At 45.6% G+C, this 26,839-nt stretch overlaps 1 protein-coding gene across 2 annotated transcripts in view; it reads right to left on the reverse strand.

The window, feature by feature from the left end:
- The window catches only part of LOC311145591 (uncharacterized protein), a 122,567-nt gene that overhangs the window by 3,691 nt on the left and 92,037 nt on the right, over positions 1 to 26,839 (reverse strand). For both annotated transcript variants that reach the window (XM_084181872.1, XM_084181871.1), the window contains exons 8-13: positions 8,183 to 8,916; positions 7,521 to 7,775; positions 5,061 to 5,217; positions 4,758 to 4,820; positions 2,593 to 2,879; positions 1,293 to 1,355 (exon numbers count right to left, since the gene is read on the reverse strand). In XM_084181872.1, coding sequence (XP_084037998.1) covers positions 1,293 to 1,355; positions 2,593 to 2,879; positions 4,758 to 4,820; positions 5,061 to 5,217; positions 7,521 to 7,775; positions 8,183 to 8,916 — 1,559 coding nt within the window. The remainder of the gene's footprint in view (positions 1 to 1,292; positions 1,356 to 2,592; positions 2,880 to 4,757; positions 4,821 to 5,060; positions 5,218 to 7,520; positions 7,776 to 8,182; positions 8,917 to 26,839) is intronic.

Below are 26,839 nucleotides of genomic sequence, written 5' to 3' on the forward strand. Positions count from 1 at the left end.
CTGGGAATCATTATGTGGTGGTAATTAGGGAGAGGGTGTGACGGAGCAGAACTCAGAAAGCCTCTCCCTCTGGATCCTCCGTCTACAGTGCAGACATATGCTACTGTACAATTACTTATCACAGCCCTCCAGCCACTACTTTGCCACAGGGTAGGCCAACTTTAATATTTTTCTTTAGGGCAGGCCAATTTTAAAACCAGGGATATACAGTATTCGTATTGCTGTCAAACAACATGGACTCCCGGCTCTCTGGGTCTGGCTTTAGCCTTGTGTTACTGTATGAAGTCCTATGAGGAGAGAGATTGTAGCAAGGCAGTGTGTTAGTATGCTTAGCGCTCTACCACGGATGTGTGCCTCCCCTCCAAGGGTATGCCATCCGATCTGGTATCTCATTGACCGTTCTTCTATATCTACTGTAAAAAATAACCTAACTAAGCGTTTTTGAGGTGAAACCTAAAACACAACATAAATCAGAACGATTGTATTTCAAACGCATGTTTCTTCGTCGGGTGTGGTCCGCTTCCACAAAACCGCACGTTGATGTTGGAAACTCCAGAACGGTCTGGCTGTAAACACAGTCACCGGAGCGCAGTCCACTGTGCATTCCTCCTGAGTGAGTCATCATTCCGCTCTTTTCAGGCTGCATTCTCACAATGGAAAAACCCAGGAACAGTATGGTGTCGGTTGGTCGGTCAGTCAGTCACCTGAACATCTACTTTATACAGCTGTCTGTCAGTCAGTCCATGCAGTGAATGAGGGATAACCAGAGACAAGTGAGTGTATGTTTTTGTGAACAATGAAATGTGGCAATAAAAAAAAAACGGTCCAACCACAATATTTTAACCTACAAACAGAGGTCGGAAAGATGAACAGCTTGGAGGAAATGTATCTCACTTTAGAAGAAAATGACAAGAAGATAGAGAGACAAAGAATGAGAGAGAAAGGGGAAGAGAAGAAAGAGAGAGGTTGACAGAGAAAGACCGGGTGAGAGACAACATAATGAGAAATATACACAGAGAAAGACAGAAAGTGAGAGTAGTAAACAGAGGGTGAAGAAGATGGAGACGGGAAGTGAGAGTAGTAAACAGAGGGTGAGGAAGAGGGAGACAGGAAGTGAGAGTAGTAAACAGAGGGTGAGGAAGAGGGAGACAGGAAGTGAGAGTAGTAAACAGAGGGTGAGGAAGAGGGAGACAGGAAGTGAGAGTAGTAAACAGAGGGTGAGGAAGAGAGAGACAGATATTTGAAGAGAGAGAAATTGGATGAGATAGGGTGAGGTATGGGGGTGAACTCACTTTGGCCTCGCTGGTCTCTTTGGAGGAGGAGCCTTTGGCCAGGGCGTCGCTCCTGCCAGAGACCTGGGGAGACAAGCCCCACCCTGGGTCAATACAACACACAGGACACAGGGCAGCAGGAGTATGCAGAAGTACCTCCTCTATTCTGATGCTGTATCCAAAACAGCAAGGCTCTGTTTATTTCAGAGAACAAAGAAATTCTGAATTTTCTTTGACATGCAGTTTGGGGTCCATCGCTCAACATGTGGCACCATATTTCTTGGTTATTCCACCATGTTGACACTTGACAGTAGAAGTGAAGGCATAGTATATCTGGCTAAAAATAATGTTAGGAGGACCTGTACTCTATAAGGGGTCTCAGCCAGGAAGAAGTGAGAGGTAAAGTAGTGCAGAGGTGGATGTAGAGTATGGGGTGAGATGTCAGCATGGATGCAAGATGGTGAATTGAATCAAATGGAAATTTATGGAGGTAGTTACTGAGTTAACTGGGAACCATTTTGGATCGTAAAGGGTAAAATATGAGACAAGCTGGGACCAGTTACTAGGTTGGAAGAAACTAGGAGAGGTTGTTAATAGGGAAAGCTATGATATGGAATGGGGCATTAGGAGGAGTGCACTATGGGAAAATAGTGTGTTAGCTGGGGCTTCATCTACTGAACATAACCTGTCTGAGGAAGCCATTATTAGATCGGGGGTGTCAAACTCATTTTGCCCCGGGGGCAGCATTCGGTCTTCAATCAGATCTGGAGGGTCGCATTGAAAATTGGTTGTATTTCCTTGCCGTCAAAATTTGCAAGAAATAGTCCTCTATCCATAGTTTTTGAATTTCCGATGCTCCCTGACAGTCTAGCTTTCATTATGGTGATTATTGGCGAGCTGGTTACAGTCAAGAAACTGTATGAATGTAGGTCCATTCTCATTTCTACACATTTCAGTCAATTTAAAGTATTTTGAGTTAGTTTCCCCCCCAAAAAACTATTTTTTTACTCAAACCACCCGAGGGCTGGATTGGACCCCCAGGCCATATGTTTGACACCCCTGCATTAGACTGTGAACACTAAGACTACAAAGCCCTACACAATATCATAATGACACTGTCTGTAAACCAAGCCCATCTGTGAAACAGAATATCTATTTTATTCATGTAAGAACTCATGTATAAAACACAACCTGGCCAATAAGCCTTGGAAATATTAAAGTGGGTATCCGCATAAGAATAAATAATATCAGTCCAACCCACTATCCCCACCCCCCAAACCCCTAAAAGCACCCCATCCATCACTGATGCACGACCCCTTACCTTCCCCCCTCCGGGCTGGTACTTCATGTTCTCCGTGGAGCCGATCTTGGAGCGTACATTGCGGATGTCTGGTGCGGGGGCTGTGCCAGGGCGGGAGGTGGTACGCGTGGTACTGGCACTGCCCGAGGTGGGACGGGGGACGCGGGGAACAGGGGGCTTCTTCTCTGGTACTGTGGAGGAGGAGGGGGGGGCTGGTTTGGTGGTGGAGGGGCGGACACGGGGGGTGGTGCTGGTGGTGCTAGCTATAGAGCTGCGGGTGGTGCTGGTCCGGGGCCGGGTGGAGTCCGCTAGAACGGAGGGAGGAGGAGGAGAAAATAGCACAATAAACAACCAGGTAATGAAGCCGTTTAAATGCAAAAATACTTCAACTCAGTTCAGAGAAATTATACACTGCTCAAAAAAATAAAGGGAACACTTAAACAACACATCCTAGATCTGAATGAATGAAATAATCTTATTAAATACTTTTTTTCTTTACATAGTTGAATGTGCTGACAAGAAAATCACACAAAAATGATCAATGGAAATCAAATTTATCAACCCATGGAGGTCTGGATTTGGAGTCACCCTCAAAATTCAAGTGGAAAACCACACTACAGGCTGATCCAACTTTGATGTAATGTCATTAAAACAAGTCAAAATGAGGCTCAGTAGTGTGTGTGGCCTCCACGTGCCTGTATGACCTCCCTACAACGCCTGGGCATGCTCCTGATGAGGTGGCGGATGGTCTCCTGAGGGATCTCCTCCCAGACATGGACTAAAGCATCCGCCAACTCCTGGACAGTCTGTGGTGCAACGTGGCGTTGGTGGATGGAGCGAGACATGATGTCCCAGATGTGCTCAATTGGATTCAGGTCTGGGGAACGGGCGGGCCAGTCCATAGCATCAATGCCTCATTTTGCAGTGCTCTGGCAGTGCTCCTCCTGCTCCTCCTTGCACAAAGGCGGAGGTAGCGGTCCTGCTGCTGGGTTGTTGCCCTCCTACGGCCTCCTCCACGTCTCCTGATGTACTGGCCTGTCTCCTGGTAGCGCCTCCATGCTCTGGACACTACGCTGACAGACACAGCAAACCTTCTTGCCACAGCTCGCATTGATGTGCCATCCTGGATGAGCTGCACTACCTGAGCCACTTGTGTGGGTTGTAGACTCCATCTCATGCTACCACTAGAGTGAAAGCACCGCCAGCATTCAAAAGTGACCAAAACATCAGCCAGGAAGCATAGGAACTGAGAAGTGGTCTGTGGTCACCACCTGCAGAACCACTTCTTTATTGGGGGTGTCTTGCTAATTGCCTATAATTTCCACCTGTTGTCTATTCCATTTGCACAACAGCATGTGAAATTTATTGTCAATCAGTGTTGCTTCCTAAGTGGACAGTTTGATTTCACAGAAGTGTGATTGACTTGGAGTTACATTGTGTTGTTTAAGTGTTCCCTTTATTTTTTTGAGCAGTGTATATAGATCTGCTCTCTTCGATACTCTTACGATTCTATGAATTTAAGATCAGGTAATGGTTAATATGCTGTCAGCAACACTTTGAAAAACTTTTTGGGAACATAAATCAGGCAGGTATCCTTTCTGCTCTGGAGCTACATAAACCCCAATATGCACCGCCACACTTCCCAAATGTCTGACATCGCAGGATGAACTAAATGTGCCCTGCCTGCTGAGACTTAAATCTTAGATCCGCCCAATCCGTCCTGAAAGAGTCTTATTTCTGAGCAGAAAGAAATGCTAGGATCAGAAAATCATCCCCTCTTTATGCATATGGGAACGGCTTCTGCCTGCGTTGCTGGTTATGCAACGTTGAGATGTAGTGCCAGTGTCAGCAGCTCATGTCAACAGTAGGGGAGTGTAATCCTCAGAGTGCTGTGATGAGGCTTTTACTCTTTGCGGCTTTTAGCAATACTTTTTTTTTCTCGTCGACTTCACCACCTCTTTGTCACGGCCTGCATGCTTCATCTGTGTGTTCCTGCATGACACTGTCACTCTTCATTTTATTTCCCTCTCTGTGCAACAGCTGCCCCTAATCCCTCAGCTGGAGTTACAGTACTGTGGATGTCTGGCTGAAGGACTGGTGCTGCCTTTCAAAGGAGGAGAGCAGAGAGAGAGAGAGAGAGAGGGAGGGATGGAGACGAAGCGAAGAGAGGAGGAGTGTTTCTGTACCTGTTGTTGACTTCAGAGTGCTGGGCTTCTTTTCCTCTCCTGGCTTGCTGTCAGTCTTTGATGCTGAGAGGCAAAACAGAAGAGAACATAGCTCAGCCTATTGATCCCTGTTATTGCCTTGTCAAAGTTTGTTTGGCAAAGCAGTGAAGTCAGGTTGTGGAATGCAGAAACAGTTTGGTACCCTGCTGGCTAGACGTCAGACACTTTGAATCACCAAAACAATTGGTCACGGTGTGTGTGTGTGTGTTGTTTGTGTGTGTATGCGTGTTAAAAAATGTGTAAGTGTGTAGCATAGTGACTCACCCAGAGGGCGTCTGGTTGCGGGTGCGCTGGTGGCAGTGCGGGTCGCCGTGGCTGGTTTACTGGTTGCCATGGTAGCAGTGCCGTTTTTGGGGGCAGCAGTTCGAGCCGTGGAGGCGGTGGTGGCCTTTGGCACTAGAGGACGCCTCTCTATGGTCGTCTGGAGAGAGAGAGAGAGAGAGAGAGAGACAGGGAATGGGAGACGTGTGGTAAACAGATACATAAGGGAAGGAAGGATGGAGCTACACTCTTCAGTTACAAATAATGGAGTAATGGAGTTTAATAACAAATAAAAGGTTGAAGGTGCACCATAGCGCTCTCATAAATTGAAGCTGTGGCAAAGAACCTCTTTGTTGCAGGATAATGTTATATTTATAAAACCACTTACCTATCTAGTATTCGTTGTACAACAAAAACATCAACAAATCCTCATAATGTAATTGCTATCATGATATCGCTCTCATTGCCACTGCCATCTGGTTAGCCTGTACAGAATCCTCTGCAATCATATCCGAGCCAGGTCCCATGATGTTTAAGAGCATTCCCTCAATGCACTGCTCTATAGGGTATTTTCACAACAGAGTGTGCACACTAGATTGCCTCTCCCCTCGTGTGTTGTTTAGCCAAAAAAGCTGCCTGTAGTAAAACAGGCAACCACTAGAGGGCAATAGCAGATCATTCCTGCCTGGAGCGTATATGGAACTCCAAGTTCACGCTAACAACTATGGGCAATCACATACACTGAGTATACCAAACATTAGGAACACCTTCCTAATATTGAGTTGCACCCCCTCTTTTGCCCTCAGAACAGTTTCAATTCGCCGGGGCATGGACTCCAAAAGGTGTCTAAAGCGTTCCACAGGGATGCTGGCCCATGTTGACTCCAATGCTTCCCACAGTTGTGTCAAGTTGGTTGGATGTCCTTTGGGTGGTGGACCATTCTTGATACACACGGGAAACTGTTGAGCGTGAAAAACTCAGCAGCGTTGCAGTTCTTGACACAAACCGGTGTACAACAGGGGTGGCCATTATCATACGTACGGGGCTGGTGTTAGTCCAGACCTTTGTTCCAACCAACCAGTAACACACCTGATTAATTGAACTATTCAAAGTCAAACTAAAGCAGGTGTGTTACTGCACCGGCCCATTGTGGAGTTTCGACACCCCTTATATACAGTATATGGCATGATATGGTTCTGAATCAACACCATATATAACCTCAGAGAGCACAGTTCAGATTAGTATTATCAAAGTATTAGGAATGAAGGCTCCAGACAATTTTGTCAAGGAAGCATCTGGAATGTGTTGCATCGAAACTGGAAGGCAGCAACGAGCATGCGACAGAATCCTCAATACACAGGAGGTCCACTGTTGATAGGTCTCTGGTTTCACAATATGGTGTGTTTTGCCTTGGCGCTGATGTAAGGATTGCACTAGGAACCAGGGATATAAAAAGAATGCCAATGCGGTGTGTGTCTGATTTCCCCATGCATAGATACACCGCCCGAGGGAGGCTTTGCTTGGAAAACAGCTTTGATTTCTGCACCGCCTCCTCATTCATTCCCTCTCTCATTCAAATGTGTCTTACGATCTCTCGAGTCGCCCGCCCTTTTGACCTAGACTTTATTACAGTACTCCAATATTAAACAGCAGTGTAATATGTAGCTGTGGTTAGAATGTCCACCCTGAGATTTGAAGGTTGGGAGTGCGATCCTCGGCTGGGACATACCAAAGACTGACAAAAATGGGACCCGATGCATCACTACTTGGCACTAAGATAGATTTGGGGTAAGGCTCTGCGATAGACTAGTGTCCTGTCCAGGGGGTGTACTTGTGCATCAAGCTGCCTTACGCTACAGAAACAGGAGATAGGCTCCAAGACCCGTGCAAGGCTACTTAATATGTCATTAAAGGCAAATACACCAGCAGGTTAGAGAAGTGGCTGTACATCATGTACAGTACATTGTAGTGTGTATCTGCTGCGCTGACGGCTGAAGGTGAGCGACTGATGGTTGCCCCTGGGTCTCTCTAGTAAATGCCAGGGGAGGAGTGATGAATGCTGGCTGCCCCTCCTCTGGCCCCCTACCCTAAAGCCCGACCTTCCCTCTATGAACCCTGCTCTGAGTAATCCTGTGGACGGCCACTCAGCACCAGGGCCAAGACAAGTTTAGAACGTGGATCCATTACAGGCAGATTAGGCTCCGAGCAGCACCACTGCAGTCAGACAGAGCCTTTGACTATAGCTCCTGTGGAAATTAACATAGTAGCTAAACTAACACCTATGCTAAACAGAACTGAACATGCTCCTTCTTCTGATCAGCAAGATGATGAGTAGGAGATTGAAAGAAATGCAATGAGAGAAGAAGTAGGTGGTAGGTCGTTTTCCCTACACAGAGAGACACCACACAGGGGTGGCTATGGAGGTGGAGGAGACTGCGGCTAAAGCAGGGCAGGGGCACTCACCTTGGGCTTGACCTCACGTGGCGCAGTGGTGGAGGTGGTGGCTGCGGATGTGGGTCGGCTGACTGTGGACGAGGGCCGCTTGGGGCCAGCGGTGGGGGTAGGGGCCTTGGGCACAGGTGTTTTTTTGTTGAGGGTGGCTGAGGTGGTGGTGGAGGTGGAGGAAGGGGTGGGGCGTTTGGGGGCGGCAGCACCAGTGGATGCTGCCGAGCTCGGCCGTGGCTTAGCGGCGCTCTGTTTGGTTGCCCCGGCAACCGGCTGCGAGATGGACGGCACACCAGACAAATAGCAAAAGAAAAGAACAAAAGGCGAGAAAGAAAAACAACAAAACACATGATAGCAGCAGGAGAAAGCAGCAGAAGCAGCCTTAATCATAATCAACAGAATACCAACAAATGGAACTGCCAGCTTGACAAAACCAAAAACTCAATTAAGTTACATCAAGGTAAAATCAGCACTAGAACAATGAAGACCAACATCCTTTCCTTTTTCTTCATATTGCTGATTATGACAGATATTACTTCATTAAATTGACTTCAATGGACCACTTATAGTCCTAGCTCACTGCTATACATGGATATAAATGTAGCAGTAGCAAAAGCGTTAGCAGCATGAGTGATGTATGATTTGATAACGTTCCTCTTTAAATCTCGACTGTGGCCTACCTTGGTCTTCTTGTCTGGACTGGGCAGGTCCTTGCTTGGTGTGGCACTGCTCCCATTGGTCGAGGGTTTACTTGCAGGTTTTTTGGCCTTATCAGCGGTCTCTGCTTTCTTGTCCGTCTTTTTCTCAGGACTTTTCAGCTCTTTTTTCTCAGATTTCTCCACCTTAACCTGCTTGTCTAATTTCTCAGCCAGCTCTGTTTTCTCCGGCTTCTTATCCTCCTTTTCCACTTTGTCTGTGGGCTTCTCTACGTTTTCTGTTTCTTTCTCAGCTGTTACTGTTACCTTTCCAACATGGTCTGTCTTCTCCTTGTCAGGCTGTGTTTCCATCTTGTCAAATGTGTCCAACTTCACCGCTGTCTCCGGTTTCTCTGGGGTCTTCTCCACTTTTTCAATATTCTGTTCTTTCTTCTCAGGCTTTTCCACCTTGTCCATCTTCTCTACTTTGTCAGTGTTGTCACCCTTGTCCATTTTTTCCACCTTCTCTGGTTTTTCTTCTTTGTCTACCTTTTCTGTTGGCTCCAGCTTTTCTGTTTTCTCTGCCTTGTCCATTTGATCCATCTTCTCGTCTTTGTCCAGTGGGTCTGCATACTGCACCTTCACTGACGCCTCAGTCTTCGCAGTCGTATCCTTCTTCTCCACTTTGTCTAGCTTATCCAACATGTCAAATTGGTCCAACTTCTCGAAGTTGTCCATCATCTCCTCTTTCTCTGGTTTGTCCATCTTCTCTGATTTGACTGTGTGAGAGAGAGCAAACATATTTTAGAACCATACCAATCATGTGAATGAAATCATTGTCAATACAAAGAACCAAATGCCTTGCTGACCTCAAGTACCACCACAGACAGGGCAGTGACCAAACTGGATGACATTAATGTCATTTTAAGTGATAAACCACTATACAAACACACGTACAATATCCTATAGTCCCAAGGTCATGCTCAAAGGCATGCAAAGATCAATCTCTGCTGAAATTTGAACAAGTGAATCACCTTTGATAATGGAATGAATCAACAGTAGCTCGGGCTAATTACATTTGGGGACACACAGGAAGGCTGGAGTGGAATTATCCTGTGGGCGAAGCATTATTTAGAGATGGCCATTGACCCTGGCAATCAACCAACCGACAGAGCTGATGAAAAACCATGACCATGACCATCTCTCAATATTGTCTACACAGACCGACAGTCAGGCAGACAGACCGACAGTCAGGCAGACAGTCAGGCAGACAGACCGACAGTCAGGCAGACAAATGCACACACTCTTTTGCATTCCAGAGACATGTACGCATACACCAACACACCAACACAGATCCACATATACCGGCACACAACAAAAACACAAACTACTTCCATTTAATTTGGGCTACATATTGCATTACTACATAGTGTCGCTTTGAACTCATCCTACCAACCATACTGTATCTTGAAGTGTTCTGAGTAAAGCCAGAACAGACTCTACAGAGAACAAGTGGCAGTAGTTTATAAAGACCCTTTGGTCACTGCAAATTTGTTATGATGCTTTGCTTGCCTAGTAAAGTATGGTTGTCTAGTAAAACATGGCCGTGAGAGTGTGGAAGGCCAGCCTGCCTGTCCTGCTGCATTAGACACTGAGCAGCTCTGGGTTGTACACACAGACATGGCAGCCTGAGGGGTGGACACAGCTAATTCACCATAGCACAGGCACCCAGAGCTAGAGATGAGAGAGAGCCTATTAGTCTATTCACATCTGCTGATACAAGCTCTGCGGCCTTGATACTTTCAGTGAAGTGACAAGAAAGACCCGACTGAGCCTTGGGTATAATAATCATCATCAAGAGGTCTAGTGACACAATGTTCTAGCAATGTGCAGTATGTGAAACACAAAACCCCCCCTAATTCACTATTTTCTCCTGGACATTTCCCTGAAGCTCTGCCCCCTCCATCCCTCTGGCTGGCAGTGCCCCACTCTCCAGAAGCTGCTCATCCTTCACCTACTCTCTCACCCCTGGGTGCCTCATTAGAGGGCAGGCCATCTAGGGTACTGGTCCGCTCCACACCAGAGGAGCAATTAGTGGCATCAGGCCCTTAACCCTAATGTTCCCTAATGTTCCCACAACGCCTCAGGCTCACGCTGTAGGAATGATGCTCTGACCCACGGTAGTAAACTGCCATTAGGTGACATAGAAAGGCAGTGATACATTTTCAACAAACATAATGTAAACCTATCTGACGTCAGAGAAAGCAAATGGACTACAACCATTTGTGTTTCCAAGTTAGATGCACTACATTTACATCATTTAGACGAGTGACTTACAAATTGGTGCATTCAACTTATGATAGCAAGTGGGACAACCACTTTTTTTCTTCTTTTTTTTTTATTACTTTCTTTTTGGGGGGGGGGGGGGGGTAGAAGGATTGCTTTATAGTGTCTCCGGAAGGTGGTCAGTGACTCCGCTGTCCTGGCGTCGTGGGGGAGCTTGTTCCACCATTGGGGTGCCAGAGCAGCAAATAGCTTTGACTGGGCTGAGCGGGAACTGTGCTTCTGTAGAGGTAGGGGAGCTAGCAGGCCAGAGGTGGATGAACGTAGTGCCCTCGTTTGGGTGTAGGGTCTGACCAGAGCCTGAAGGTAAGGAGGTGCCGTTCCCCTCACAGCTCAGTAGGCAAGCACCATGGTCTTGTAGTAGATGCGAGCCTCAACTGGAAGCCAGTGGAGTGTGCGGAGGAGCGGGGTGACATGAGAGAACTTGGGAAGGTCGAACACCAGACGGGCTGCAGCGTTCTGGATGAGTTGTAGGGGTTTAATGGCACAGGCAGGGAGCCGAGCCAACAGCGAGTTGCAGTAATCCAGACGGGAGATGACAAGTGCCTGGATTAGGACCTGTGCCGCTTTCTGTGTAAGGTAGGGTCGTACTCTGCGAATGTTGTAGAGCATGAACCTGCAGGATCGGGTCACCGCTTTGATGTTAGCAGAGAACGACAGGGTGTTGTCCAGGGTCACGCCAAGGCTCTTTGCACTCTGGGAGGAGGACACAATGGAGTTGTCAACCGTGATGGCGAGATCATGGAGCGGGCAGTCCTTCCCAGGGAGGAAGAGCAGCTCCGTCTTGCCGAGGTTCAGCTTGAGGTGGTGATCCGACGTTCCACACTGATATGTCTGCCAGACATGCAGAGATGCGATTCACCACCTGGTTATCAGAAGGGGGAAAGGAGAAAATTAATTGTGTGTCGTCTGCGTAGCAATGATAGGATAGACCATGTGAGCATATGACAGAGCCAAGTGACTTGGTGTATAGAGAGAATAGGAGAGGGCCTAGAACTGAGCCCTGGGGGACACCAGTGGTGAGAGCACGTGGTGCGGAGACAGATTCTCGCCACGCCACCTGGTAGGAGCCACCTGTCAGGTAGGACGCAATCCAAGAGTGAGCAGCGCCGGAGATGCCCAACTCGGAGAGGGTGGAGAGGAGGATCTGATGGTTCACAGTATCAAAGGCAGAGGATAGGTCTAGAAGGATAAGAGCAGAGGAGAGAGAGTTAGCTTTAGCAGTGCGGAGAGCCTCTGTGACACAGAGAAGAGCAGTCTCAGTTGAATGACCAGTCTTGAAACCTGACTGGTTTGGATCAAGAAGGTCATTCTGAGAGAGATAGCAGGAGAGTTGGCTAGAGACGGCACGCTCAAGAGTTTTGGAGAGAAAAGAAAGAAGGGATACTGGTCTGTAGTTGTTGACATTGGAGGGATCGAGTGTAGGTTTTTTGAGGAGGGGTGCAACTCTCGCTCTCTTGAAGACGGAAGGGACATGGCCAGCGGTCAAGGATGAGTTGATGAGCGAGGTGAGGTAAGGGAGAAGGTCTCCGGAAATGGTCTGGAGAAGAGAGGAGGGGATAGGGTCAAGCAGGCAGGTTGTTGGGCGGCCGGCCGTCACAAGTCGCAAGATTTCATCTGGAGAGAGAGGGGAGAAAGAAGTCAAAGAATAAGGTAGGGCAGTGTGAGCAGGACCAGCGGTGTCATTTGACTTAATAAATGAGGATCGGATGTCGTCAACCTTCTTTTCAAAATGGTTGACGAAGTCATCCACAGAGAGGGACGAGGGAGGGGGAGGAGGAGGAGGATTCAGCAGGGAGGAGAAGGTGGCAAAGAGCTTCCTAGGGTTAGAGGCAGAGGCTTGAAATGTAGAGTGGTAGAAAGTGGCTTTAGCAGCGGAAACAGAGGAAGAGAATGTAGAGAGGAGGGAGTGAAAAGATGACAGGTCCGCAGGGAGTCTAGTTTTCCTCCATTTCCACTTGGCTGCCCGGAGCCCTCTTCTTTGAGCTCGCAATGAATCGTCAAGACACGGAGCAGGAGGGGAGGACCGAGCCGGCCGGCCGGGAGGATAGGGGACATAGAGAGTCAAAAGATGCAGAAAGGGAGGAGAGGAGGGTTGAGGAGGCAGATTCAGGAGATCGGAGGGAGAAGGATTTAGCAGAGGGAAGAGATGACAGTATGGAAGAGGAGAGAGTAGCGAGAGACTTGTCGGAGACTTGGAGGGGAGTTGCAGTGAGATTAGTAGAAGAACAGCATCTAGTAAAGATGAGGTCAAGCGTATTGCCTGCCTTGTGAGTAGGGGGGCACGGTGAGAGGGTGAGGTCAAAAGAGGAAAGGAGTGGAAAGAAGGAGGCAGAGAGAAATGAGTCAAAGGCAGACGTAGGAAGGTTAAAGTCACCCAGAACTGTGAGGGGTGAGCCATCCTCAGGAAAGGAACTTATCAAGGCGTCAAGCTCATTGATGAACTCTCCAAGGGAACCTGGAGGGCGATAAATGACAAGGATGTTAAGAATGGGCTAGTGACTGTGACAGCATGGAATTCAAATGAGGACAGGAGAAAAAGAGAGAATGTCCACTTTGGAGAGATGAGGATTCCTGTGCCACCGCCGCACTGACCAGATGCTCTCAGAGTATGCGAGAACACATGGTTAGACGAGGAAAGAGCAGTAGGAGTAGCAGTGTATTATGTGGTAATCCATGTTTCCGTCAGCGCCAAGAAGTCGAGGGACTGGAGGGTAGCATAGGCTGAGATGAACTCTGCCTTGTTGGCCGCAGAACGGCAGTTCCAGAGGCTGCCAGAGACCTGGAACTCCACGTGGGTCGTGCGCGCAGGGACCACCAGATTAGAGTGGCAACAGCCACGTGGTGTGAAGCATTTGTATAGCCTTCCAAGGAGTTGCATTATTTTCCAGAGAACGTATAGAGCCCCGAGTTGATTATTCCCTTTATACCATGGCTATAATTTAACACGTTTACAGCTAGAAATGTGTTCATTTGCAGTTAGAAATGTGTTCAACATCTACTGAAGTAGCTAACAAGTTTACTAGATAGCAAAAGTAGTACCATGTGGTTGTTTACATGAGACCATTATACACTACATGACCAAAAGTATGTGGACACCTGCTCGTCGAACATCTCATTCCAAAATCATGGGCATTGATATGGAGTTGGTCCCTCTTTTGCTGCTTTAACAGCCTCCACACTTCTGGGAAGGCTTTCCACTAGATGTTGGAACATTGCTGCAGGGACTTGCTTCCATTCAGCCACAAGAGTATTAGTGAGGACACTGATGTTGGGCGATTAGGCCTGGCTCGCAGTTGGAGTTCCTATTCATCCCAAAGGTGTTCAATGGGATTGAGGTCAGAGCTCTGTGCAGGCCAATCAAGTTCTTCCACACCGATCTCGACAAACCATTTCTTTATGGCCCTCGCTTTGTGCACGGGAGCATTGTCATGCTGAAACAGGAAAGGGCCTTCCCCAAACGGTTGCCACAAAGTTGGAAGCACAGAATCATCTAGAATGTCATTATATGCTGTAGCGTTAAGATGTCCCTTCACTGGAACTAAGGGGCCTAGCCCGAACCATGAAAAACCGCCCCAGACCATTATTACTCCTCCACCAAACTTTACAGTTGGCATTCGGTCAGGTAGCATTTTCCTGGCATCCGCCAAACCCAGATTTGTCCGTCGGACTGCCAGATGGTGAAGCGTGATTCAATTGCAGCGAGCTTTACACCACTCCAGCCGATGCTTGGCATTGTGCATGGTGATCATAGGGGCTTGTGTGCGGCTGCTCGGCCATGGAAACCCATTTCATGAAGCTCCCAACGAACAGTTCTTGTGCTGACATTGCTTCTAGAGGCAGTTTGGAACTCGGTAGTGAGTGTTGCAACCGAGGACAGACAATTTTTACGCGCTACGCACTTCAGCACTCGGCGGTCCCGTTCTGTGAGCTTGTGTGGCCTACCACTTAGCAGTTGAGCTGTTGTTGCTCCTAGACGTTTCCACTTCACAATAGCAGCACTTAGAGTTGACCGGGGAAGCTCTAGCAGGGCAGAAATATGACGAACTGACTTGTTGAAAGGTGGCATCCTATGATGGTGCCACGTTGAAAGTCACTGAGCTTTTCAGTAAAGCCAATGTTTGTCTATGGAGATTTCATGGCTGCGTGCTCGATTTTACACACCTGTCAGCAACGGGTGTGGCTGAAATAGCAGAATCCACTAATTTCAAGGGGTGTCCACATACTTTTGTATATTTATAGTGTACATGTCAATTACATGGATTGATTGGTAAAGCTATGACAATGACTAGACTGATGGTGCCCCCGGCTTTCTGTCCAGTTATAAGGAAAGTCAATAGTCATTATTCTGTTTATTTTTCTATATTGATATGATGATACAGAGCTTCAGGGATTATCACATTAAACAGCTGGACAAGAGGATGGCCTAATGAAACCACTACACCGCAAAATAGAAATGCTCCTCGGCTAAGCGCAAATAGCTCAGTCCTTCTTAAATAGACCGGTATCTTCCTTGCTAAATAACCAACTAAATCAATATTGTTCCAGAGGTTTGTAGAGTAATACACCAATGCATAATATTTCAGCTATGCAGTGTGTCAGCAACAACCCAGTTAAACTGTTAATCCACTATTATAAACAACCCAAAATGAGGATTAGATATCGTTGACTGTCATATTTCCCTCCCATTAAACGTCTGCATTATTTGACCTTTGGATAATATTGCTACGAGAAGTCCAAAGAAAGTTGTGACTGTACAGCCTGTGGGAGTCTATTCAAAACAAAGGACAAATACCATAGTGCTATCACTATGGCCAAATTCAACCCTCAATATCTAGAAACTAAGGAATCCTGTATCCTCCCATTAGCTTAAAAGTCTATTAGCTACACTGTTATGACAAATGGTGAAAAGGCTCTTTAGCAGTGTTAGCGATTCCGCTAACAACACCTCCCTCACATCAGCATAATCAGCCAGAGAAAACCCCAACTGCTTTGTGTGAGAGGAGGGGTGGATACCCATTTACCACTGACCCTGCTTCAATTACTGCAGACCTAAATCCCACACCTTTGCATAATACATTTTCAATTGTTTTGTCTAAGCACCCAAATGAGAGATTAGAGAGGGCAAAGGGCTGTCTGAAGTGAGGGATCGTGGAGGGGGGAGTGGATGGGGGGGAGGAGTGCAGCCTTGAAAAGCACATTGTTAACGGAGACGCCATACATAACTGTGTACAGTGCTCCACAAACTTCAGAAGGGAGGAGAACAGAGGAAAACCAGAGAACCCGATAGGTGGACTAATATAATGAAGGCACAAAACAAAGCGCTGACCCAAATCCAGTAAGACTACACGACAAAGGGAATGGAAGGAGACAAGGCACAACAACATGAGGCTTCGTCTCTGTAGTCCACAGCTTTAACAGACTTGTCTTTATATATGATTTATTAACTGGATATCTTAATTAGCTAAGACATTTGATATCCAATAGACTTGTTCTGAACCCAAACCCAGTATTTGGTCTATTTATGAAGCGGTATGAAGAGACACCCTCAAAACAAGCCTGTGAGAAGCTTTTGCACGGTGGATTTTCTCGCTATATTCACAAAGTAATTATGGATTAGCTGGTGAATACCAACAAAGGTGATATGCAGAGTACTCCGACTGCGCTGGGACCTATAAAGCTGCTGAAGTCAACATACTCAAACAACCTCAACAGCCAGCTTTGTGTCTCAGTTTCACCACCACTGAGCAGCAGGGCTAAATGTAAACAAGCAGCCATATTGAACCCTTCAGTAGAAGGGCATTAATAAATCATGAATAGAGCATCTGATTAGAAGCATTCATCACTCTTAGGGCCTATGACGCTAATATCATTGTGAGGGAAGACATTATCTGGAGATATGACATTGTGGCGGTCACCCGTGAATCCATTATATCTATCCTAATACATCTCACAGACAGCCGCCTGGCACCCTCATCTCTTGTTTTAGTTAGCCAACTAACACAATCGGAGACAACTGTCTTTACTATGCTGGGTCAGTTCATTAGACCTTTCATTAGCATAGACACAATTCAAGCTCTATTAAAGGTGGCTAAACAGCCTTGAAACCACTTTTCTGATCCTTTTAAGTAAGAGTTTTTTTATGGGAGGTGACAGAAAACGCATGACAGCGAAAAGACACCATCTCCACATGGATGTTGAGACCATCAGATTGCTTCTTAAAGTTCCATAGTTGCATCATAAGGAAAAACACTCACTGCTCCAACACTAACACTCAAAACTACCAATGAAACTCCTTCCGAATAAGTTTAAAGTAACTGTCCAGTAAAAATCTCATTTTTAAAAGTTCTGTTAACTCATACCCAAATAATGTTGTTGACTTATCCTATACTCGTATTTGTGGACAAAGCATAAATTGGAGAAAAAAAACACTTCAAAAACACAACCTCAAATTTCTATCTCAAACAGACTGTTTAAAAAATGCTTGCTATTTCCTCATAGAGGATGAGTGTCACGATCGTCTTGAAAAGATGCGGGCCAAGGCGCAGCGTGAGATGCGTACATATTTTATTTAGTACACCACAGCGAACAAAACAACAAACAATACGTGAAGTCCTACGGTACAAACACAAACCAAAAGGAACAAGAAACCACACCAAACGAATGCCTTACGGCTACCTAAATATGGCTCCCAATCAGAGACGACGAGCTTCAGCCGTCTCTGATTGGGAGCCACCCTGGCCAACATAGAAATACAAAAACTAGAAACTCACACCCTGGCTCAACATACGAGAGTCCCCAGAGCCAGGGCGTGACAGTACCCCCCCCCCCAAAGGCGCGGACTCCGACCGCGGCAACCAAACACAACAGGGGAGGGACCGGGTGGGCACTCCGCCTCGGCGGCGGATCCGGCTCCGGGCATGACTCCCACTCCCTCTCTAACCCCCCAAAGCGCCCCTGGTCCGGTCTGGCCCTGCTGGCCGGAGCTGGACTGAATACTGGTGGAGCGGATTGCTCTAGCTCCGGAGTGGAGCAGCTGACCGGTGCCGGACCAGACACCGGTGGAACAGGCACGGGCTGTACCGGACTGACGACGCGCACCACAGGCTTGGTGCGGGGAGCAGGGACAGGCCGGACCGGGCTGACGACGCGCACCATTGGCTTGGTGCGGGAAGCAGGGACGGGCCGAACCGGGCTGACGAAGCGCACCACTGGCTTGGTGCGGGGAGCAGGAACAGGCCGGACCGGGCTGACGACGCGCACCATTGGCTTGGTGCGGGGAGCAGGAACAGGCCGGGCCGGGCTGGCGACGCGCACCATTGGCTTGGTGCGGGGAGCAGGAACAGGCCGGGCCAGGCTGGTGACGCGCACCATAGGCTTGGTGCGGGGAGCAGGAACAGGCCGGACCGGGCTGGCGACGCGCATCACAGGCTCGGTGCGAGGGACAGGAACAAGCCGGACCGGGCTGGGAACACACACCACTGGCCCTACGCGGGGATCAGGAACGGGCCGGACCGGACTGGCAACACACCCCAGTACCTCTCGCCGTGCCTCAACACTCTCCTTCCCCCTGGTGACCAGTGGCCCCCGTAACCTGGCGGCCTCCTCCGCTAACCGCTCTATTGCGGCCTCCCGCTGCCTCGTCGTCCACGGCGTGAGTCCCCCCCTAAACAATTTCTGGGCGTCTCTCTCCCCCGTGGACCCGGCCTCTATGGCTCTCGCCAGACGCTCGCTCATCTGCTCCCACGTCCAACCTCTCTCCTCATCACGCTGCTTGACCCAGTCGTGGTGGTTTCTTCTGTCACGATCGTCTTGAAAAGATGCGGGCCAAGGCGCAGCGTGAGATGCGTACATATTTTATTTAGTACACCACAGCGAACAAAACAACAAACGATACGTGAAGTCCTACGGTACAAACACAAACCAAAAGGAACAAGAGACCACACCAAACGAATGCCTTACGGCTACCTAAGTATGGCTCCCAATCAGAGACAACGAGCTTCAGCCGTCTCTGATTGGGAGCCACCCTGGCCAACATAGAAATACAAAAACTAGAAACTCACACCCTGGCTCAACATACGAGAGTCCCCAGAGCCAGGGCGTGACAATGAGGTCATCCTCCAGAAGAGGATGAGCTGGCCAATCAACAGTCTACTCGCATGAATATTTTAAATGACCGGTATTTGCCCACACCATTATGTTGTTGGTGTACGCCCACACCATACCAACACACACAAAAAGCTGCTTTTTAACATGCTTAATTACAATTTTTTGGAAGGAAAATTATTTCACTCATATTGTAATTAATTATACGTAATATTTCATAGAAATCTGGAAACACTGGACAGTTACTTTAAACATGCATATCCTGACTACTTTCTTGAGTATTTCCCTCTGGTTCCTCAGATGACTTGATCAATCCTTGAGGCGTACGTAGTCTCATTAAAAGACAGTCATTACCTCCAGCCTCACCTGGAAGCCGCTAAGAGGCAGCAACCTTGACAACATATTTGTGCCTTCCAAAGGAACGATCCTCCTTGGTGACTATTCTCTGCACATTAAAGAAGCTGCTGGCCGTCTATAGAATGTTTGGAGTGATTTAGTGAGAGTGGATGCCATTGTGTTTCACTGTATTTAGCTGTCAGAAAACTGAGCCTTTTTTTGTTAATGTTAAGCTGCTCATTTGGTGTGTGGCTCAGGTGCGGATCTAGTCACCACAAAGGCTTGTATCCAACAAGGCAACTTCAAAGGGAGAAATAAACGACAAACTCAGGCTATTAATCAAAGTTATTCCATATGGTGTCAGGTTGGACAGGCAGATTTTGGAAGGATTTAGGCATTACCTACTGTATACTGGCATGGCACCAGACACACTGGCATTTTTCCTATTTTGTTGCCTTAACCTGGAATTAAAAGTGATTTTTGGGGGGTTTGTATCATTTGACTTACACAACATACCTACCACTTTGAAGATGCAAAATATTTTTTGGGGTGAAACAAACAAGAAATAAGACAAAAAAAAACACAAAACTTGAGCGTGCATAACTATTCACCCCCCCAAAGTCAACACTTTGTAGAGCCACCTTTTGCAGCAATTACAGCTGCAAGTCTCTTGGGGTATGTCTCTATAAGCTTGGCACATCTAGCCACTGGGATTTTTGCCCATTCTTCAAGGCAAAACTGCTCCAGCTTCTTCAACTTGGATGGGTTCCGCTGGTGTACAGCAATCTTTAAGTCATACCACAGATTCTCAATTGGATTGAGGTCTGGGCTTTGATTAGGCCAATCCAAGACATTTAAATGTTTCCCCTTAAACCACTCGAGTGCTGCTTTAGCAGTATGCTTAGGGTCATTGTCCTGCTGGAAGGTGAACCTCCGTCCCAGCTTCAAATCTCTGGAAGACTGAAACAGGTTTCCCTCAAGAATTTCGCTGTATTTAGCGCCATCCATCATTCCTTCAATTCTGACCAGTTTCCCAGTCCCTGCCGATGAAAAACATCCCCACAGCATGTTGCTGCCACCACCATGCTTCACTGTGGGGATGGTGTTCTCGGGGTGATGAGAGGTGTTGGGTTTGCGCCAGATATACCGTTTTCCTTGATGGCAAAAAAGCTCAATTTTAGTCTCATTTGACCAGAATACCTTCTTCCTTATGTTTGCGGAGTCTCTCACATGTATTTTGGCGAACACCAAACGTGTTTGATTATTATTTTCTTTAAGCAATGGCCTTTTTCAGGCCACTCCTCCGTAAAGCCCAGCTCTGTGGAGTGTACGGCTTAAAGTGGTCCTATGGACAGATACTCCAATCTCCACTGTGGAGCTTTGCAGCTCCTTCAGGGTTATCTTTGGTCTCTTTGTTGCCTCTCTGATTAATGCCCTCCTTGCCTAGTCCGTGAGTTTTGGTGGGCAGCCCTCTCTTGGCAGGTTTGTTGTGGTGCCATATTCTTTCCATTTTTTAAATAATGGATTTAAATGGTGCTCCGTGGGATGTTCAAAGTTTCTGATATTTTTTTAAACCCTGATCTGTACTTCTCCACAACTTTGTTCTTGACCTGTTTGGGGAGCTCCTTGGTCTTCATGGTGCCACTTGCTTGGTGGTGCCCCTTGCTTACTTCTGGTGCAACCAATTACCTTCAGAAGTCACATAATAAGTTAAATAAAGTCCACCTGTGTGCAATCTAAGTGTCACATGATCTGTCACATGATCTCAGTATATACAGTGAGGGAAAAAAGTATTTGATCCCCTGCTGATTTTGTACGTTTGCGCACTGACAAAGAAATGATCAGTCTATAATTTTAATGGTAGGTTTATATGAACAGTGAGAGACGTAATAAAAACAAACAAATCCAGAAAAACGCATGTAAAAAATGGTATAAATTGATTTGCATTTTAAATGAGGGAAATAAGTATTTGACCCCCTCTTAATCAGAAAGATTTCTGGCTCCCAGGTGTCTTTTATACAGGAAACGAGCTGAGATTAGGAGCACACTCTTAAAGGGAGTGCTCCTAATCTCAGCTTGTTACCTGTATAAAATACACTTGTCCACAGAAGCAATCAATCAATCAGATTCCAAACTCTCCACCGTGGCCAAGACCAAAGAGCTCTCCAAGGATGTCAGGGACAAGATTGTAGACCTACACAAGGCTGGAACGGGCTACAAGACCATCGCCAAGCAGCTTGGTGAGAAGGTGACAACAGTTGGTGCGATTATTCGCAAATGGAAGAAACACAAAAGAACTGTCAATCTTCCTCGGCCTGGGGCTCCATGCAAGAACTCACCTCGTGGAGTTGCAGTGATCATGAGAACGGTGAGGAATCAGCCCAGAACTACACGGGAGGATCTTGTCAATGATCTCAAGGCAGCTGGGACCATAGTCACCAAGAAAACAATTGGTAACACACTACACCGTGAAGGACTGAAATCCTGCAGCGCCCGCAAGGTCCCCCTGCTCAAGAAAGCACATATACATGCCCGTCTGAAGTTTGCCAATGAACATCTGAATGATTCAGAGGAGAACTGGGTGAAAGTGTTGTGGTCAGATGAGACCAAAATCGAGCTCTTTGGCATGAACTCAACTCGCCGTGTTTGGAGGAGGAGGAATGCTGCCTATGACCCCAAGAACACCATCCCCACGTCAAACATGGAGGTGGAAACATTATGCTTTGGGGGTGTTTTTCTGCTAAGGGGACAGGACAACTTCACCGCATCAAAGGGACGATGGACAGGGCCATGTACCGTCAAATCTTGGGTGAGAACCTCCTTCCCTCAGCCAGGGCATTGAAAATGGGTCGTGGATGGGTATTCCAGCATGACAATGACCCAAAACACACAGCCAAGGAAACAAAGGAGTGGCTCAAGAAGAAGCACATTAAGGTCCTGGAGTGGCCTAGCCAGTCTCCAGACCTTAATCCCATAGAAAATCTGTGGAGGGAGCTGAAGGTTCGAGTTACCAAACGTCAGCCTCGAAACCTTAATGACTTGGAGAAGATCTGCAAAGAGGAGTGGGACAAAATCCCTCCTAAGATGTGTGCAAACCTGGTGGCCAACTACAAGAAACGTCTGACCTCTGTGATTGCCAACAAGGGTTTTGCCACCAAGTACTAAGTCATGTTTTGCAGAGAGGTCAAATACTTATTTCCCTCATTAAAATGCAAATCAATTCATAACATTTTTGACATGCGTTTTTCTGGATTTTGTTGTTGTTATTCTGTCTCTCACTGTTCAAATAAACCTACCATTAAAATTATAGACTGATAATGTCTTTGTCAGTGGGCAAACATACAAAATCAGCAGGGGATCAAATACTTTTTTCCCTCACTGTATATACTAGCAGGGGTATATCGCCCCCCCTCAGCTCCTCCTTGTACTCTATGCAAATTATCTGATATACTGTCTAACTATGCAAACTCTGAATTACTGATTTTGGGAGATTTTAACCTGGATTGGCTTTCACCAGTATCCGATAAATTAAAAGATATTTGTACTGTTCTAAATCTAACTCAGCTGATAACTAAACCAACCCGTCCCAACTTTAAGAATCCAGTAAAATCTACTCTACTATACATTATTCTAACAAATAACCCCCATAAATATACAGCCAGTGGGGTTTTTTCAAATTATATCAGTGACCACTGCTCTATTGCTTGCATTAGAGATACCAGGCTGAAACACTCTGATCCCTGTATAATCTCTAAGAGAAATTATAAACATTTCTCACAGCAAGCTTTTATCCTTGACTTATATCACTCTGAGCTTTTATCCACTTGCTGCTTTCTGGACCCAGTTTTAGCCCTTGCTTTTTTCTATTCTATTGTTACCTCTATGTCTGATAAACATGCCCCGCTTAAGAATCACAGAGTAAGAAACCGAACCAGTTCTTGGTTCTCTCCTGAATTGTCAGGTCTTTTTCTGCAAAAGAAGGGGGCTGGGCCTTGGCGAGGAAAACAGGTTCTCCAGCTGATTGGCTGTTTTTTAGGCAATTGAGAAATAAATGTACTGCAGCTGTCAAAAAGGCAAAATCAAATTACTTCCTTAATGCTATGACAGATTCTGCAGGAGATCCTGCAAAATTCTGGAAAACCGTTAATTCACTGAAATGGGGGAATTCTGCTGTTTCTCTTCCTAAGCAAATGATCTCAGACTCCTGTATTCTAAGTGAAAAAAATGATATTTGTGATGCTTTTAATAAGCATTTCATCTCTGCTGGTTTTTTATTTGAAAAGAAAAGTGGCCATTGTGGTACTGGCCAGTTAGTTGATTTTTCGTCTTGCTTTTGAACTGTTACTCTGAAAAATGGTAACCCTGTTTTTAGTTTCCAGAAAATAACTGAAGCAGAGGTTCTAGCTGCCCTGTGTGCCATTGATACTAAGAAATCCTTAGGCGCTGACAATTTAGACCCGTACTTACTTAAGTGTGCTGCACCTATCATTGCTGGTTCAGTGACACACATTTGTAATCTAACATTAAGCACAGGAAATATCCCTAAAGTGTGGAAAGCAGCTTTTGTTCTGCCATTACATAAGGGAGGTGACGGTAGTGATTTGGATAACTATCGACCCATAGGCTCCCTTGTCTGGCAAAGATCCTAGAATCTATAGTCAACAAACAGTTACAATCTTTTCTTTCTGTTAACAGTATTTTTAGCCCCAATCAATCTGGTTTTAGATCTAAACACAGTACCACATCGGCCACTATGCTTGTTGTAAATGATATTGCAAATGCCTTAGATGATAGAAAGCACTGTGCTGCGTTGTTTGTAGATTTGTCAAAAGCTTTTGACACTGTAGACCATGCTATCCTTTTGAGTAAGCTGTCATCTATAGGACTGGGCACTGATGCCTGTCGATGGTTTTATGACTATTTTAAAGATAGAACTCAGGCCGTCATGGTCGACGGGTTCAAGTCTGACCCCTTACAGTTACTTAAAGGGGTCTCTCAGGGTTCAATAATTGGCCCACTATTGTTCTCACTTTATATAAACAACATTGGTGATGATGTCAGATATTGTAAATTACATGTATATGCAGATGACACAGTGATGTACTCTATTGCTCCAACAGCGGACCAAGCTTTAATGCAGTTGGAGTCTGATTTTAGGATACTACAGGGATCTCTTTTACAGCTTAAACTTGTTTAAAACGCTAAGAAAACAAATGTCATGTTTTTTTCTAGGTCTAAACTCTCAATTAGAAACACTTTTATAATCACTAGCTTGGATGGTACTCAAATCAAACAGGTCTCTGCATATAAATACTTAGGGGTATGGTTAGATGATAGGCTTTCTTTTAAAAAACCTGTTACTGAATTGGGAAAAAAGCTCAAATTCAAGATAGGGTTCCTTTACAGAAACAGGGCTTGTCTGTCCTCCGTAAATAGAAAACAAATTGTGCAGGCTACTTTTATGTCCGTTTTAGATTATGGTGATATTATCTATATGCATGCATCGGCAAACACATTAAAACCACTGGATGCTATTTACCATTGTGCACTCAGGTTTATCACGGGTGATAGTTACAAAACTCATCACTGTATCCTATATCAACATGTGGGTTGGGCCTCTCTATCTGTGAGGCGAGAGCAACATGCTCTCTTGTTTATTTATAAAGCACTTCTTTTAAAACTACCTCCATATATATCATCATTAATTTCCACTAGATATACTAATTTTAAAACCAGATCACAGATGTGGATTACATTAGAGACTTCTGTGGTCTCCACAGAGTTGGGTAGGACTGCCTTCAGTTCCTTTGCACCTTATTTATGGAACAAACTGCAGATCCAACTTAAGTTAGACACTCTGGTGTCCCTTGCCCATTTAAAAAATGTTATGGAGGATCAATATGATGTTGTCTGTGATTGTTTCTGTTGAATTGTGTTGTTTTTTTTATGTTTGAAATGTTCTTGTCTGTATGTCTAAAACTGTACATGTCAACATGTTTACACAGGGCACAGCCGTAAAAGAGATCCAGGTCTCAGTCTGTTTTTCCCTGTTAAAATAAAGATTTAAAAAATAAATTAAAAAAATACTGAGATCATGTGACAGATCATGTGACACTTAGATTGCACACAGGTGGACTTTATTTAACTTTATTTAACAACTAATTGGTTGCACCAGATCTTATTTAGGGGCTTCATAGCAAAGGGGGTGAATACATATGCACGCACCACTTTTCCGTTATTTATTCTTTAGAATAAGTTATTTTTTTCATTTCACTTCACTAATTTGGACTATTTTGTGTATGTCCATTACATGAAATCCAAATAAAAATCAATTTAAATTACAGGCTGTAATGCAACAAAATAGGAAAAATGCCAAGGGCGATGAATACTTTTGCAAGGCACTGTATACACAGAAGGACGATCCACATTCACCATGGCAACACTTACTGGGTCCTCTCTGGATTGGATTTATTTCTCTCTCTGACACACACATACACAACGCAATTACCGCACCGCAGCCTTAACGGCAAGACAGGTCATTGCAGAGGGATTTTCTAATCTACTAGGTATGTGACGGAGGTCAGCAAAGTGTTGCTAATATATGAGCCTAAAGTATCCACCACATCCAGACCTGAACCTTCATCCCCTCCCCTTTCATACAGTAGTGTATTGTGTCCTTGGTAACGGCATGATCATATACAGTAGAGTGGATCCGATTAAGCATGGAGAGGAAAAAAACCACTTGAGCTGTGCTGATGAGATCTGGAGGGTTCTACATCTCTATGTCGCCCTGGGTAACAGGCTTCTTAAGCACAAGCTTCCACACCGCTCACTCACTCACAGAGACATATAAACTACCGTTCAAACGTTTGGGGTCACTTAGAAATGTCCTTGTTTTAGAAAGAAAATCATTTTTTTGTCCATTAAAATAACATCAAATTGATCAGAAATGCTCTGGAGCCTCCCACTCCTCTTTCTATTCTGGTTAGAGCAAGTTTGCGCTGTTCTGTGAAGGGAGTAGTACACAGCGTTGTACAAGATCTTCAGTTTCTTGGCAATTTCTCGCATGGAATAGCCTTCATTTCTCAGAACAAGAATTGACTGACGAGGTTCAGAAGAAAATTATTTGTTTCTGGCCATTTTGATTCTGTAATCGTACCCACAATTGCTGATGCTCCAGATACTCAACTAGTCTCAAGAAGGCCAGTTGTATTGCTTCTTTAATCAGCACAACCGTTTTCAGCTGTGCTAACATAATTGCAAAAGGGTTTTCTAATGATCAATTAGCTTTTTAAAGTGATAAACTTGGATTAGCAAACACAACGTGCCATTGGAACACAGGACTGATGGTTGCTGATAATGGGCCTCTGTACGGCTATGTAGATATTCCATTAAAAATCAGCTGTTTCCAGCTACAATAGCCATTTACAACATTAACAATGTCTACACTGTATTTCTGATCAATTTGATGTTCTTTTAAATGGACAAAAACATTTGCTTTTCTTTCGAAAACAAGGACATTTCTAAGTGACCCCAAACTTTTGAACGGTGGTGTACATGCGCACAAAGAGAGAGCCACATAGGAACACTGAGACAAACGTTTGTATGTGTGCGTGTCACAATATCAGAAAATATTTTCAGCATAATTAGACAATTATTGATCTATACATATCACCTTTATGCATTTTCTGCTTTAACTCTAGGCCTATTGAAAAAGCTTGCCCAAATTGCAAGTGTGTTAATAGATCAGCTTAATATTGCAGATAGATTGTAACTTCCATCAATGTAATTGTCTGCATCACTTCCAATCCCCCATGTTTATTTATATGTTTATTTATATATATACATACATACATACATACATACATACATACTGTACATACATACATACATACATACATACATACATACATACAT

This window comes from Coregonus lavaretus, assembly GCF_964263955.1.
Source record: "Coregonus lavaretus genome assembly, chromosome: 2".
In the NCBI taxonomy this organism is placed as follows: domain Eukaryota; kingdom Metazoa; phylum Chordata; class Actinopteri; order Salmoniformes; family Salmonidae; genus Coregonus; species Coregonus lavaretus.